This window comes from Macaca fascicularis, chromosome 19, assembly GCF_037993035.2.
Source record: "Macaca fascicularis isolate 582-1 chromosome 19, T2T-MFA8v1.1".
In the NCBI taxonomy this organism is placed as follows: Eukaryota; Metazoa; Chordata; class Mammalia; order Primates; family Cercopithecidae; genus Macaca; species Macaca fascicularis.
In genome coordinates this window covers 15,125,719-15,142,074 of record NC_088393.1, presented here as the reverse complement: position 1 = coordinate 15,142,074, position 16,356 = coordinate 15,125,719, and the positions used below count along the sequence as shown (strand labels likewise).

Here is a 16,356-nt window from a genome sequence, read left to right as displayed (position 1 = left end):
AATCCACAGCCTGTCTTAGGTACTCACCTACACCCGTGGCATGGAGAATCCCTCGTTCTGTTGCCCTTGGTTCTGCTCTTGGCCCTAGCTGGGAGACGCGACTGGGTTTGCATGGTGGAGTTCCTGCACACGAAGAAAGACACAGGCGCTGGGGGAGGGAGGGCTTGCAGGGGAAAACAAACTCTTGTTTTTCAATTCAGACTCTCCTTCAGCTTCAACATGGGCTTCAGATTCTTTGGGCTGAGCAAGTGATGGGTCGCAAAGGGATCTTGCCCAGTAGCTAATGAACTCAGGACCCAACCCACAAACACCCTCCCCTCTGCCCCAAGGGGCTGAGGCTCTCTCACCTCGGAAGCCTGGGAGCAAATTCAAGGAGACCAAAACAGGGCCTTACTAAAGAGGGAAAGAAGGCAGTGCAACAGATGAAGCTTTGCCATCCTGTGGACGATAAGCGCCACAAAGCCTAAGCCACGTCTGTCTTGTTCACATGGCAGGCGCTTAAGAAGCATTTAGTGCCTGCGTACAGGAAGGAGCCAGGTGACGCCAGCCTTACCCCTGGAGGTCAGGGTCCTGCACTGGTCCAGCATCCCGTATCTGCACAGGCTCCTCCGCGCACTATCCAGCAATGCCCACTCCTGGATGAACTCCACCGCCACATCCTCCAAGGTGACTGATTCCTAAAACAGCACACACGTTCTGGCTCGGCAAAGACCGCCCCCACCAGTGAGCAGAATGACTGGTTATCACTGGAGAAGAGAAAATGTTCAGACACGGCAGGCGTGGAAAATCCAGCCCAACGCCTATTTTTGTAAATAATGTTTTCTTGGCACACAGCCACGTGCATTTATTTACAATGCGTCAATGGCTGTTTTGAGGCCACAACGGCAGAACTGAGTAGCTGTGACAGAGATCACATGGGCCACCAAGCTGAAATGTTCACTTTCTTTCAACATTTGGACAAATCCTAGAGTGTACGTTTTGGCTCTCTGTGTAACTCCACTGACTGTGATGCCAGAGCCTGTCCTTCCGGGCTTACAGAGTTTTTCCTAAACTCCTTATCACAAATTGGCACAGCATCACAAATTTGGGCTTGACCACTTAATTTCTGTGAACTCTCTGGGATTCCCCAAGACTTATGTCCTTAATAATCTTTCATACTTGTGAAAGTAGGACTTCCATTGCATCTCAGAGTCTTTTTTTTTTTTTTTTTTTTTTGAGACAGAGTCTTGCTGGAGTGCAGTGGCGCAATCTCGGCTCACTGCAACCTTCACCTCCCGGGTTCAGGTGATTCTCCTGCTCAGCCTCCCAATTAGCTGGGATTACAGGCGCGCGCCACACGCCCAGCTGTTTTTTTGTATTTTCAGTAGACAGAGCTTCACCATGTTGGCCAGGCTGGTCTTGAACCCCCAGCCTCAAGTGATCTGCCCGCCTCGGCCTCCCAAAGTGCTGGGATTACAGGCATAAGCCACCACGCCCGGCCTCATCTGAGAATCTGTATGGCCTTTTAGTTGCAGAATTCTTCAGAGCAGCGCTGTCCAACAGACATCACTCTCTGTTGATGGGAATGTTCCATACCTGCGCTTTCCAGAAAGGGGCTACCAGCTACATGTGGCTGTTGAGCACTTGGGCAATGTGACTCGGGCGACTGAGAAACTGAGCACTTTAAACTTTTTAATTTTTTTTTTTTTTTTTTTTTTAAGAGACAGGGTTTTACTCTGTAGCTTAGGCTGGAGTACAAGCTCACAATCCTAGCTCAACGCAGCCTCAATCTCCTGGGCTCAAGCTATCGTCCTACCTCAGCCTCCCAAGTAGCTACGATTCCAGACACACACAACCATGCCCGGCTAAATGTATTGAATCTTAATTCATTTAAGCTGAATTTATATTTCTATGGCCACATGTGTTTTCAATAGGTCTAACCAGGGATGGCAAGGCTGGCCCTGGAGGAGCTCCGCTCAGAGCCCTGGGGTCTGCTGTGGGGCTCTTCCTCCATGCCAGCTTCCCTCTAGACGTCGGGCACAGAAGGACGTCCCCAGGTCCCCTAGGGCAGGGATGAGGCTGCTCCTCACTCGCCCTCCCCTTTCTTCCTCAGTTGGGCAGGGAAGTGGGGAGAGAGAAGACAGGGCCCAGAGGACATAGTTATCCTACGTATCCACCCCTTCAACCACAGGAGCCCCCAGCTTCCTCACCATGACACTGGAGCCAGGGTTTGAGGTCTCAGTCGGTGTCCTCCCTGCAATAAAAGAGACACTGAGGTAAAAGAAGGGGAGAGGACGGAAGCAGAGCATTTTGGGGGGTCTCCAGCAGAGTGGCCACAATAAAAACCCTTACAACAGGACATCTGCCTCCATAAGCAACACGTTGGGCCCCAAGCCCCCTTTCAAACAATAGCGCCTAGTGACTTCTACTGACTCTTCCCATGTCATCAAAGGACCATTTTAACTCCTAGCTGCCCTCAAAATACCTCTAAGAACATCTACTTTCCCTCCACTGCCTATATGAAGGTGTGATTTGACATTTATCTCTTAAATGATTATTGCCTGTCTCTCTCCAACTATTTTTAAACTTTTTTTTTTTTTTTTTTTTTTTTGAGTCTCACTCTGTTGCTCAGGCTGTAGTGCAGGGGCGTGATCTCGGCTCACTGCAACCTCCGTCTCCCAGGTTCAAGTGATTCTCCTGACTCAGCCTCCCAAGTAGCTGGGATTACAGGCATGCACCACCACGCCCGGCTAAGTTTTGCACTTTTAGTAGAGATGGGGTTTCACCCTTTTGGCCAGGCTGGTCTCAAACTCCTGACCTCAGGTGATCCACCTGCCTAGGCCTGCCAAAGTGCTGGGATTACAGACGTGAGCCATCGCAACCAGCCTGATGTAAACTTTTTAAGTATAGACCTGTATCTACTTTTTTCACAATTCCACATCCAGTCACTAGCACAGTGCTTAATGAATACTAAGTGCTTTACATATTAGGGGGTGGTAAACTTTTTCTGCAAAGGGCTAAGTAATTAATGTCTTAGGATTTGTGAGCCATATGGTCTCTGATGAAACCACTTAATTATATGGTCACAGGGCAAAAACAGCCACATGAACAAATGTGTTCCAATAAAACTTTATTTATATAAGCCAGCATCAGACCAGATTTGGCCCACTGGCCACAGTTTGCAGACCCCGCTTACGTGCTAAAGAGAATGCATCCATCATCAAATTCTCTCAATTCTACCTCCTGCAGGCATCTCAAACATTCCAACTTTTCCAATTCCACAATCATCAAGGCCCAGCTACCATCATCCAAGCCCTGAACTTCTCCAGCCTCCCATATGGACTCTGCATTCATCCTTGTCCATCCTAAACTCCATGCTCAATCCAGGAGCTAGTGTTTTGTTTACATCACAAACATAATAATGTCACTCCTCTACTTCAAACTTCAGTGACTTCCCCCTGGCCTTAGAATGAGGTCCAGGTGGCCAGGCACAGTGGCTCACACCTGTAATCTCAACACTTTGGGAGGCCGAAGTCGGCGGATCACTTGAGGTCAGCAGTTCAAACCAGCCTGACCAATATGGTGAAATCTCGTCTCTACTAAAAATACAAAAAGTAGCCAGGCATGGTGGCACACGCCTGTAACCCTAGCTACTCGGGAGGCTGAGGCAGGAGAATTGCTTGATCCCAGGAGGAGGAGGCTGCAGCGAGCGCTGGAGTGCCACTGCACTCCAGCCTGGCTGACGGAGTGAGACTCTGTCTCAAAAAAGACTCTGTCTCAAAATAAAAAAAAGACAATATGATACCACAAAAATCAAATATAATAACAACTTAAAATGCCTGTCTTTCATAAGACATAATCACACAGTTTCAGGTATCTTTAAGAAACAATACTAATTCTTTTTGGCAGGGCGCTGTGGCTCACGCCTGTAATCCCAGCACTTTGGGAGGCCGAGGCGGGCGGATCGCGAGGTCAGAAGATCGAGACCATCCCGGCTCACACAGTGAAACCCCATCTCTACTAAAAATACAAAAAAAATTAGCCGGGCCTCAGGAGGCAGAGGCAGGAGAATGGCGTGAATCCGGGAGGCGGAGCTTGCAGTGAGCAGACATTGTGCCACTGCATTCCAGCCTGGGTGACAGAGCGAGACTCCGTCTCAAAAAATAAAAATAAATATAAATATTTTTAAAAAATATTAATTCTTTTTAAAAAGGCAAGGCAAGCGCATATATTCTTTTTGGAAACAAACACTTCACTCATAAAACTGAAGCCTGATGCATGATTTTCCTCTGAAGTTAATTTTTTCCTCATTTCTCAGTAGACATGAGCTTTAATCCCATTATTAAAAAAGACATCCCAGGCCGGGCGCAGTGGCTCAAGCCTGTAATCCCAGCACTCTGGGAGGCCGAGACGGGCGGATCACGAGGTCAGGAGATCGAGACCATCCTGGCGAACACGGTGAAACCCTGTCTCTACTAAAAAAAATACAAAAAACTAGCCGGGCGAGGTGGCGGGCGCCTGTAGTCCCAGCTGCTTGGGAGGCTGAGGCAGGAGAATGGTGTAAACCTGGGAGGCAGAGCTTGCAGTGAGCTGAGATCCGGCCACTGCACTCCAGCCTGGGCGACAGAGCGAGACTTCATCTCAAAAGAAAAAAAAAAGACATCCCAATTCAAAATGGCCAACTCAATTTGAATTTCCACTACTTGCAAAGTTTATATCGTCTTTTCCCTGAAGTCCCATTAGTTTTGAAGCTCCGTGATTCACATGCTTAGGGGAAGGACTGGAGCCAACTTGAAAAGATTTGAATAACAGTCTTACTTTTCCTTGATAATAATATTTGTGAAATAACTGAGAAACAACTTTTCTTAAGACACCCTCACCTCACAGTGAAAAACTTGATGCCCAGAGCAGAAGTAAAAGTCGTCTCAAACATAGAAAATAAAGAAAAAAAAAGTTAAAACTCCTCCTTTTGCTGCTGTTTTTGTTTTTGGGACGGAGTCTTGCTCTGTCACCCAGGCTGGAGTGCAGTGGCATGATCTCGGCTCACTGCAACCACTGCCTCTGGGGTTCAAGCGATTCTCCTGCCTCAGCCTCCTAAGTAGTTGGGATTGCAGGCGCCCGCCACTACTCTCGGCTAATTTTTGTATTTTAGTAAAGACAGGGTTTCACCATGTTGGCCAGGCTGGTCTCGCACTCCTGACCTCAGGTGATCTGCCCGCCTCGGCCTCCCAGAGTGCTGGGATTACAGGAGTGCGCCACCAAGCCTGGCCAAAAGCTTTCTTATGAGAAAGAAAAAGTTAAAGAAAGGAAGAGATGCAAAGCCAGGCTAACAGATATTAAGCTAAAATACTTCAAATTGTCAGTCACCAAAAGAAATCTCTCGTCATCCAATTCATTCCTTAATAGAAAGATGCACTCAATTTTTTAAGTAAATTTGGCCAATCAAACCAGTTTGCACATGTAGACCCAGACCTCAAGCTAGATAATAGTAAGTATCGTATCAAATAAAACGTGGATTACTAATTTGCAGTTATCTTGCATACTATAGGCAAGGTAGGGCCCTCTTTATGCACTTCCCCTAAAAATTGGAAAGGACAGGTGAGGGCTGGGGCCGGTGTCACCACATTCCTGAGCCGTGGGACCTGGACTGTTTGGGATTTCCCTTTTGATAGGATGACAGCCCTGTCTGCCCGGACGGGGGGTACCTGAGAGCGACAGACCGGGCGGTGGGCGCCCAGATGCGAGGCCCCGGCTGTGTGGGCCTCATGCCGGCCGGGGGATGATCGCAGGGAGGAAGCACCTCAGACAGGCGGAGCTATTCTAGGCCCTCCAGCCCCTCCCCGCGCCGGCCGAGCCCTCCCCGCCCTCCCGAGGGGCCGGGCCACACCTGCAGACCAGCCGGAGACACTCCCACCGCACCGCGCCGCGCCGCGCGGCGCCGCGCAGCACAGCTCAGCCGCCGTCTGCCGCCACCGCGCTCACTTCCGCTTCTGGTCTCGGGGCCGCCGGGAACGGAAGTGGCTGTGGCTCCGGCTGTAGTGGCCAGAGTAGCCTTAGGCGGCGGCAGAAAAACTAACATTTTCTTTAGCCTCCAAGGCGAAATTCTAGTTTTCTTACCCGGGGGATGAGGTTAGGCTCTGGAGTGGGGTCCCACAGAGCATGGAGGGTGGTGCTGGGGGCGGAGCCTATGTCCGAGGGACGGGGATAGGGGTGGGGCTTAGGGCCCAGGGTCAAAAGTGGGGCGGGGCCTGTGCTCGGGGGCGGGGTGGGGTGTGGCTTGCCCTCCGAAGGCGGATGAGGGGGGCTTGCACCCCAATGGCAGAGTTGGCTGGGCCTTGTTTTGGAGAGTGGTAGTAGGGGCGGGTCGGGCGCCCAAGGGGCAAAAATGGGCGGGCTTGTGCTTGGGGTGGGAATGGGAGCGGAGCTTGCACTCGGAGGGCGGGATGACGGGACCTGAGCTTGGAGGGTTGAGAGGGGACACCCGACCCTCCCCCAGGGTTCTTTAGGGATGCTCAATATTTAACTTACCCTTTTCTCCTTCCTTTTTCTCCAACCCCTTCCACCTTTATCCATGGGCTTCATCCAGTCCCCTTCAAAAATATACCCATACTTAAGATTGTTTTTGTATTTTTATATATGGCTCAATCGTAGGCAACGGGAGTTGGGGCGCCACCCTGTGCAGTGGAAAATTCACTTCTTTTGACTCCCCAAAAACTTACCTACTAATCTACTGTTAACCAGAAGCCTTACCAATAACAAAGTTAACACATATTTTGTATATGTATTGTATGCCATATTCTTAAACTAAGCTCAGAGAAAAGTGTTATTAAGAAAATCATGAAGCTGGCCGGGCGCGGTGGCTCAAGCCTGTAATCCCAGCACTTTGGGAGGCCGAGACGGGCGGATCACGAGGTCAGGAGATCGAGACCATCCTCGCTAACACGGTGACACCCCGTCTCTACTAAAAAATGCAAAAAAACTAGCCGGGCGGGTTGGCGGGCGCCTGTAGTCCCAGCTCCTCGGGAGGCTGAGGCAGGAGAATGGCGTGAACCCGGGAGGCGGAGCTTGCAGTGAGCTGAGATCTGGCCACTGCACTCCAGCCTGGGTGACAGAGCAAGACTCCGTCTCAAAAAAAAAAAAAAAAAAAAAAAAAAAGAAAATCATGAAGCAGATAAAATATATTTACTCCTCGTTACGTGGAAGTGATCATAAAGATCATAAAGGTCTTCAGCGCCAGCTTCACCTTGAGTAGGCTGAGGAAAGGGAGGGTTTGGTCCCAAGGAGAACAGGGGTAGAAAAAAAAATCTGCCTATAAGGGGATAGTCGTAATTCAAACCCTTGTTGTTCACGGGTCAGCTGTCTTTATTCCAAAAATAAGATGATGTATTTTTGTTTCTTCTACAGCTTGCCTTTCTCACTAAAAATAAGATACGTGAATCTAAGACATAGATTTTCTTTATATAGCCTGCTATTGGTGGGCATTTAAGTTAGTTCCATGTCTTTGCTATTGTGAGTAATGCTGCAACGAGCTTACACATGCATGTGTCTTTATGATAGAATGATTTATACTTCTTTGGGTATATATCCAGTAACGAGATTGCTGGGCCAAATGGTATTTCTGTTTTTAGGTCTTTGCGGAATCGCCACACTGTTTTCCATTGTTAACCCTATTTTAAATGTGAGAAAGTAAAGATTGAGTAAAATGAATCAACCTGACATAAAATCACCGAGCACAGAGACACATATCTTAAACATTTGTCGGATGGATGGATTTGCAAATGCATGAATGAATAAATATCACGATCAGGCCTCCTAACTCTCATTCTCATGCACTTGTCACTAAATTTAGCTTATTGACTTAATGAGTATCTTTGGGCCTGAATGTCCCAGAATAATAAAGATACAATAATAGATTTAAGGTGATGTAAAAAAGAACAAGTTAATGTCTCTGTAGGATTTGCCTCAACTCCTCATACCCAGAAGATTTAGACCTTCATCCATACTTCAACCCAGCTTCTTAAAGCCCAGCGTTTGAAGCTACTTTGGATTTCTTTTTCTTCAATCTTACCAGAAGATGGCACTATAATGTAAAGACTAAGCCCTCTGAGCTGGGCGCGGTGGCTCACACCTGTAATCCCAGTGCTTTGGAAGGCCAAGGCAGGAGGATCACTTGAGGCCAGAAGTTCAAGACCAGCCTGGGCAATATAGCGAGACTCTTATCTCAATTTAAGAAAGAAATTAAGCACTCTGGAGTAGGACTCAATCATCATTATTATCATCAATAAAGTAATATTGATAATAGGGAATCTTATTTGTCTCTTGCCATAAACCAAGCATCATATTTTAAAATCTCATCTCAGGATAAAACCAGAAAGTGTTAGGAAACCTGAATTATTTCTTCTTTTGTTTTGATGACGTAACCAAACAAGGGACGGATTTGGTTAGATCACAATCCCTGGGAGGAGGGTGGGTCCTCATGATTTGCTGGGGTGCTCTTGGGAGAGAGGGAGTAAGGAAAGCAGGGTAGGAAGGAAAGGAAGGAGGTGAACAAAGATGTGGGCTCAGCTGGAGTCAAGTTTCAGCCTAATCCCATAGGGCGCTCTGGAAGATGAGACACAGAATTGGTCCCATTCCATTTTGAGGAAAGGAGCTACCTTTTGTACCCCCATCTGAGACAGCCATTGGCTGCAAGATGATTCCTAAGGGTGGGGGATCAGAACCTCCCAAAGCAGCTCCTGTTCAGCTGAGGCAGCAATTCTCTGAAGGAGGTATAAAATTAGTCATTCAAAATGTAAGCTACTGGGGCTGGACACAGTTGGCTGATGCCTGCAATATCAACATTTTGGGAGGCCCAGATGGGAGGATCACTTGAGGCCAGGAGTTTGAGGCCAGCCTGGGTCATGTACCAAGATCCCTGTCTCTACAAAAAAAAAAAAAATTAGGCATAGTGGCATGTGCCTGTTGTCCCAGCTACTCAGGAGGCTAAGGTGGGAGAATCTATTGAGTCCCGGGGTTCAAGGCTGCAGTGAGCCATGATCACACCACTGCACTCCAGCCTGGGTGACAGTGATAATTCACCTCTAAATAAAAAGAAAACTAAGCTATTGGAACACAATTAAATTATTTAGGGCCCTAAAGGAATGTGAATTACAGGGCCTGAGTTGGGTGACAGGCAGCTCAAACCCAGGAAGCCACAGCTTTTGTTTCTCTGATTACAGATTAAACCTTTTCCTTTACTGGCACTGTTTTGTAAAATGTTACAGGTGGCTGAAGAGCCGGGGAAGACCCTTCCTTCTCTGCTGTTGACTTTCATTATAAATTAACTTCCCTCTCTTCCTCTTCTCACATAAGGACTTCATGGCTGTTACATTGCCTTTAGAGGGAACGTTAAATACATGCTTTTAAACTGGAAAGAAAATGAAAACCAACTACAACAAAAAGAAAATCACACAGAAAAATAAAACCCACATTAATTTGTTATAACTCATATACCAGCCTTGTATAGAAAATGTAATCCCGTTAAATTTCTTTGTCTTCCTATACAAGCAAGAACTTAGCTTTTAACTTCAGAGCATTGACTCCATTTCTCTAGAGTCTGTGCATCCCGGAATAGCTATTCCTGGCTTTTCTCTTGAATAAGCTCTTTAAAACTGGAATCTGATACTTTTGATTATTTCAGGTTGGCATATCAGACAGCTGTGAGTGATAGCAACTAATTCACAACAGCTGGGGGATGAGTCCCTACAGAACAAACCCATTTGTTCCTTAGGGTAAATAAATACTTTCTTGGCATTAATAAAATTTGATTTTACTTCTCATGGAAATAGTTCCAGGGAATCAGCCAGGAAATGGGATCTCGGTGAGACATCAACAGCATCCTCTGTGTAGGGATCTACATCAACAAATAAATTCGACCTGACTACCAAGCTGGCTGCCATGGTCATCTTTGAGGCTGTCAAGAATTAAGTATTACAGCCAGGCATGGTGGCTCAAGCCTGTAATCCCAGCACTTTAGGAAGCCGAGTTGGGCGGATCACTAGAGGTCAGGAGTTCGAGACCAGCCTGCCCAACATGGTGAAACCCCGTCTCTACTAAAAATACAAAAATTAACTGGGCGTGGTGGTGAGCACCTGTAATCCCAGTTACTCAGGAGGCTGAGGCAGGAGAGGCACTTGAAACTGGGAGGCAGAGGATGCAGTGAGCTGAGATCACACCACTGCACTCCAGCCAGGGTGACAGAGTGAGACTCCGTCTTAAGAAAACAAAAAAAGTGTAGCAGGATGAGCGGCAGACAAAACTCCTCAGACACCGAGTTAAAGAAGGAAGGGGTTTATTCGGCCGGGGGCATTGGCAAGACTTAAGTCTCAAGAGCCGGGCTCCCCGAGTAACCAATTCCTGTCCCTTTTAAGGGCTCACAACTCTAAGGGGGTGCATGTGAGAGGGTCGTGATTGATTGAGCAAGCAAGGGGTATGTGACTGGGGGCTGCATGCACCGGTAATTAGATCGGAACAAAACAAGATAGGGATTTTCACAGTGCATTTCTATACAATGTCTGTAATCTGTAAGATAACAGAACCAGTTAGGTCAGGGGTCGAGCTTTAACTACCAGGCCCAGGGTGCGGTGCCTGGGCTGTCTGCCTGTGGATTTCATTTCTGCCTTTTAGTTTTCACTTCTTCTTTCTTTGGAGGCAGAAATTGGGCATAAGACAATATGAGAGGTGGTCTCCTCCCTTATTCCCCCCTTTTGAGACTCTCACTCATTTTATTAGTGGGAGTTCTCACTTTCATTTTCACTACCCATGTCTTCTTGCAAGACAGATTGATAGTGATTTATATAGTACATTTGTGCGGAGGCATTTCGGGGAACTAAGTTAGCAATGAAGCTTTTTATCATTCGAAGAAGTACAGGTATCAAACAAGGGAGGAGTAGGCAGGTTCCTATTATTATTGTAACTCCTATTATAAGAGTTTTAAATCCTCCTAGCGCTGGGAACCATTTTCCAAACATGGCCCCAGGATCAAATCCATGCCACACTTGCATGGGCACATGTGCCAGTTTTGTCATATCTCTATGTCTTCAACTACTTGCCCTTGATTATCTATGTGTAGGCAGCAATTAGTAAGGTTAAATTTCCTGCAGATCTCTCCTTCAGCTGCTAGCAAGTAGTTGAGAGCTAATTTATTTTGATAGATAGCATTTCTCATCAGAGTTTCTTGCCAGGCCAGAATAGTCAAGGCTCTGCTGGTTTTATTAGTGATTATTTCTAAGACAGTTTGTAACCGTATGATTCGGTTGATCATGTAAATAGGGGTATGGTATCCCCATGAGCTGTCTTGTGCCCAAGTAGCAGGCCCATAATATTGTATGATTCTCTCAGGGGGCCATTCATCATCTCTCCAATTTCCTATAGCTATGCTTCTCTTTCCACGGGAAGCATAGACAGGGAAGTCCAGGAATTTGCCTGTTTTTATGGGCAGTAGTAAGAAAGATGGTTTAATAGTGCCAATAACACAACCACCTGCCCACTGGTCAGGTAATTTGGCATAAGCTTGATGCCCACATATCCAATACAATCTAGTGGGGACTGTCCAGTCCCAGTGGGACTCCGGGTGGGTCCACACGGTTTGCAACTTTGGGAATTTGCTAAATGGATTCCTCTCTGTTTCATTTGAACTCCACCAAGTGACTGTTTTTGTGGTACCATTATACAGTTTCTGTCCCAGACAACTAAGTCGTCCTACAGGGTGAGTGAATTCTTTTCCTTCTCTAGCTATGCAATATTGTCCAATAATTGAGGCTTTTAGGACCCAGAAATTATCAGGGTGATTCTTTTGAGCTGGGAATTCATCAGGAACTGGGTATGTAGGCACTAATTCTCAGGCTTCCCATGGCCATTGATCTCCCATTACAGTTCCTCCACATACATAACATGAAGTGACATTGAGAGACTGGGCTACATGCTCGGCTAATTGCAAAACAAATTCTTGTTTTTCCTGGAATTTCTGGTACTGGTACATTTAGTTCATCATAGAAAGTTTGAAACACTGGCTCAGTAGAGCGTTTGTAAACCTCTCCTCGAACCAAGATATTTACTTGAGAATCCAGTCTGGCCCCATCAATTCCTAAGGTCACACACTCCTCTTTTTTCCAGCAAGGATCAAGGGTATTGGTTATTATTATTACTAGTTCTTGGTTAATCTAGCATTTTTTAACCAATGATGTCTTTTGGTATTTATTAAAGTTACCACAGCATGGGGGGGCTTTATGTTAAGGTTTTCCCTAACTTATTACTATTAATGATAGCACAGGTATCAAATTTTAAGGTGACTTGTTTGGGCACCCTTTTCTTCTTCTGTTTTGGCTAACACTTCACTCATATGAGCCCCCACCAGTCCTCAGTCCTTAATCTTATTTAAAAACTGTGGTCATGGGAGGCTTATATGGGTCATAACACACATCAGGTTGGTCATTTCCTGGGCTACGTACTTTGTATAGAATAACATTATACAAACAAGTTCTTTTTAGAGTTCCAGTACACTTATCCTAACTGTAAAATAATAGGACCTTAGGAACCTTTTGTCCTACCTCAGTGACTTGATGTATACACTGGGAACAGCCCTCAGTCTGAGGAAGGTCAGTTGAAGTCCTTACTCTACAAGTCCAAATTTTAAGAGAAATGAGTCCCACGATGAGTTTCTTCATGCTTCGGCCATGCGTGAACCAGTCAGCTTCCGGGTGTGACTGCAGCAGGGCTTGTCGTCTTTTTCAGAGTCACTTTGCAGGGGTTGGCGAAGCTGCTCCCATTCTCCTACAGCTCACAGTCTACTGATGTTTAAGGATGGTCTCGGAGGTTGGGCCTACTAGAATAAACTGAGTCCAACACCTCTACACAGTTATGTTCAACTGGGCTCTCTGATACCGGGAACAAGTTGGTGGGGTTTAGGGTGTTGCAAACTTCAACGGCTATGTGGGAAGTTTCACAAAGCAAGCTTTGGTGCTTGGTTAATCTAGCATTTTTTAACCAATGATGTCCTTTGGTATTTATTAAAGTTACCACAGCATGGGGAGGCTTTATATTCAGGTTTTGCCTAAGGGTTAGTTTATCTGCTTCTTGTGCTAACAGGGCCTTTGCTGCCAGGGCCCTTAGACCTGGGGGTCAGCCTTTGGAAACTCCATCTAGTTGTTTTGAGAGACAGACCACTGGCCTTGGCCAGGCCCCACAGGCTGGGTTAAAACTCCAGCTGCCATTTTTTCTTTCTGACACATAGAGTGTAAAGAGTTTTGTCAGGTCAGGTAGCCTCAGGGCTGGGGCCGACATGAGTTTTTCTTTTACCTCATGAAAAGCTCGTTGCTATTGGTTGTAATAGATGTAGTTTATCTAATCTACATTTTTATTAACTGTCACCTACTAAAATATTGACTCAAATCCTGCAGCTATTTGATTTCAAGCTTTAAATTGATCTGGTATTCCTCGTGGGACTCCAATTGTGTCTAAATAGACATGAGAGTTGAAAGACCCATAAGGGACTTCTCTCGCTTTATGATGTCTTATTATTATTATTATTTTTCCTTCTGGTTGATGAAATGCCAGGGTGAAAGGGATAGCCAATTGGACTAAAGTACAAGTGCCACTCCAGTTATTCGGCAGAGTGCCCAGTAAAGGTCCACCCCAACACCACCACACATCTGCTCAGGGATGAACAAGGGCTCACTGATAAGCTCTTGAAAATTCTTAAGCTCACTGCATCCTTTCAAGTCTCCAAGGAATGCTAAGTTTCCTCCCTGTCGTGAGAGACATGAAGTGAACTTAGTGTTGGGAGACGGAAGCTGGATGGCCCTCGGGGGCTGACCCGCAGGGACTTTGGGATATAGCAGAGAGAGCCTGGCATGACTTATTACTCCAGGCTGTAGAATCCTGGAAAAGAGCCATCACGCAGCCTATGCCTGGTCGACTGGAGGACCACCTTAGTGGAAGGGGGACAATCTGGGCCTCTGGCCTGCCATGTGCACAAGCGTAACAAGTGCTTTTGTTTAATGTGCAGATGGAATATTTGATCCATTTCAACCAGGCAATTGCATCTTGGTATCCTGTCTTAATTGCTAAAGTTTGTTTTAAGTCTTTAACTTCTAGGATCCTCTAGTAAAATCAATGTATGGTTTTAGGGAAATTACAAAAACCAGTTGGGGCAGTCCATCCTTGCTCTTTAGTGGTCCACAGAATGTTGGCCCAACTATGGCGTGAAAGCTGTACATCAGGGGACAACACTCCTGGTCGGCACTGGGGTCTTTATCGAAATATCCCCGGATTAAATGGTCCTAGTTTACTAATGTCTAGTCTGAGAAGAGTCAGGAGGGACAGAAGTGCTTTTCTGAAGTAGAAAATTGTCTTTGACTTGGCAAGTCCTCACAGGGTGTAACAAAGCAAGTATTAAATGCAATAGTTTGAGGCAAAATTGACTTGGTTATATTAATAACTAGATGATCAGCAATAGAACGAGGAAAGAAGAAAGAGTAATAGAATAGATTAAAAGAGTTAAATTTTTCTTAGCTTTAGTTTGGTAGGGTTTTTGTCAGGCCTCTGAGCCCAAGCCAAGCCATCGCATCCCCTGTGACTTGCACGTATATGCCCAGATAGCCTGAAGTAACTGAAGAATCACAAAAGAAGTGAAAATGCCCTGCCCCACCTTAACTGATGACATTCCACCACAAAAGAAGTGAAAATGCCAGTCCTTGTCTTAAATGATGACATTATCTTGTGAAATTCCTTTTCCTGGCTCATCCTGGCTCAAAAAGCTCCCCAACCGAGCACCTTGTGACCCCCACTCCTGCTCGCCAGAGAACAACCCCCCTTTGACTGTAATTTTCCTTTACCTACCCAAATCCCATAAAACGGCCCCACCCTTATCTCCCTTCGCTGACTCTCTTTTCGGACTCAGCCACCTGCACCCAGGTGAAATAAACAGCTTTATTGCTCACACAAAGCCTGTTTGGTGGTCTCTTCACACGGACGCGCATGACAGTTTTCCCCTGGGACTATGGCCCACGCTTTGGAGGGGTTGGCGCTTTCTTGACTCGGGTGTGATGAGTCCATCCTTTTTTTTTTTTTTTTTTTTTTTGCTGTATGAACAGCAGTCTTAGTGGTTAGCAGCACAAGGTAGGGTCCTTCCCAGGTTGGCTCAAGTTTTTCTTCTTTCCACCTTTCCATGAGAACGTGATCTTCAGGCTGGTGCTGGTTTACCGGAAATTCTAGGGGTGGTACATGTGCTAAAAGACTTTGTTTTTGCCGGGCACGGTGGCTCAAGCCTGTAATCCCAGCACTTTGGGAGGCTGAGACGGGCGGATCACGAGGTCAGGAGATCAAGACCATCCTGGCTAACACGGTGAAACCCTGTCTCTACTAAAAAAAATACAAAAAACTATCCAGGCGAGGTGGTGGGCGCCTGTAGTCCCAGCTACTCGGGAGGCTGAGGCAGGAGAATGGCGTAAACCCTGGAGGCGGAGCTTGCAGCGAGCTGAGATCTGGCCACTGCACCTCAGCCTGGGTGACAGAGCCAGACTCCGTCTCAAAAAAAAAAAAAGATTTTGTTTTTGTTTTGTTTTGTTTTTTTATTTTGTGAGAAAGGAAAGTGGAAGATAAACCAAGTATATAATTTTTAAGAAATTGACCTTTTGTCCTAAATGTGGGGACCTTGGCAGTGGACTTTATAGTCCTTAGTGCCTTTTTACTGAGAAATTACCTTTAGCACCTATTTTTACTCGTTTTAAAACCAAAGAAAGCCAAATACCATTTATCATTTAACAATGCTTCTCGTATGATTTTTATACCAGATAAGCTAAATTTTATCTTTATATTAGTGTGTTATTAATGTTAAACCTAATATTAATAAAACCTTATAGACATACTTATTTAATTTTTAATGTTTTATCATAAGGTAAGATTTTATAGACTCTTTTTAACCTTTTATAATTTTTGCTGAAGAGCAGGTTGGTGCTTTAAGAAAAACCTGTTATGCTTTTACTTGAATGTCCAGTTCACAGAAAAACTGGATGATACTTCTTTAACTTTAGCTAATATGTTTACACACAGAATGTTCTTTACAATTAACATTTTAAACCTTGCTTAAACCTTCAAAAGAGTAATTTTTAACTTTTTAATGTAAGTAAGAATGTACATTCTTATGCCTCCTTATAATCCTTTTACCAAAGATGTATTTTGCCTTTCTTATACATCTTGCACACAAATTTTTTTTTTCCAGTAGTTTTACATTCAGGAGGCCTAGTTACTTTTAAATTATACATTTTTTGCATAAATTCTTTTTTTTAACACACTTTTTTTAACCCTTTTTTTTCTTTTCACAACTTTTACAGGCAATTT

The 16,356-nt window shown here is 45.5% G+C and overlaps 1 protein-coding gene across 20 annotated transcripts in view; it reads right to left on the bottom strand.

Moving 5' to 3' along the window:
* Window positions 1-6,172, bottom strand: part of ZNF333 (zinc finger protein 333) — a 32,050-nt gene extending 25,878 nt beyond the window's left edge. For 7 of the 20 annotated variants that reach the window (XM_074026160.1, XM_074026159.1, XM_065536323.2 and 4 more), the window contains exons 1-4: window positions 5,867-5,944; window positions 2,190-2,233; window positions 554-677; window positions 28-123 (exon numbers count right to left, since the gene is read on the bottom strand). Coding sequence is in view for 5 of the 20 variants with exons in the window: in XM_005588255.5 (XP_005588312.4) it covers window positions 28-123; window positions 554-677; window positions 2,190-2,192 (223 nt within the window). In the remaining 15 variants the exon portion in view is untranslated. Of the gene's footprint in view, window positions 1-27; window positions 124-553; window positions 747-2,189; window positions 2,234-5,684; window positions 5,945-6,096 lie in introns of those variants that run through there. The other 13 variants (XM_074026162.1, XM_074026163.1, XM_074026167.1 and 10 more) reach the window with 4 other exon arrangements.
* Window positions 6,173-16,356: the final 10,184 nt, after the last annotated feature.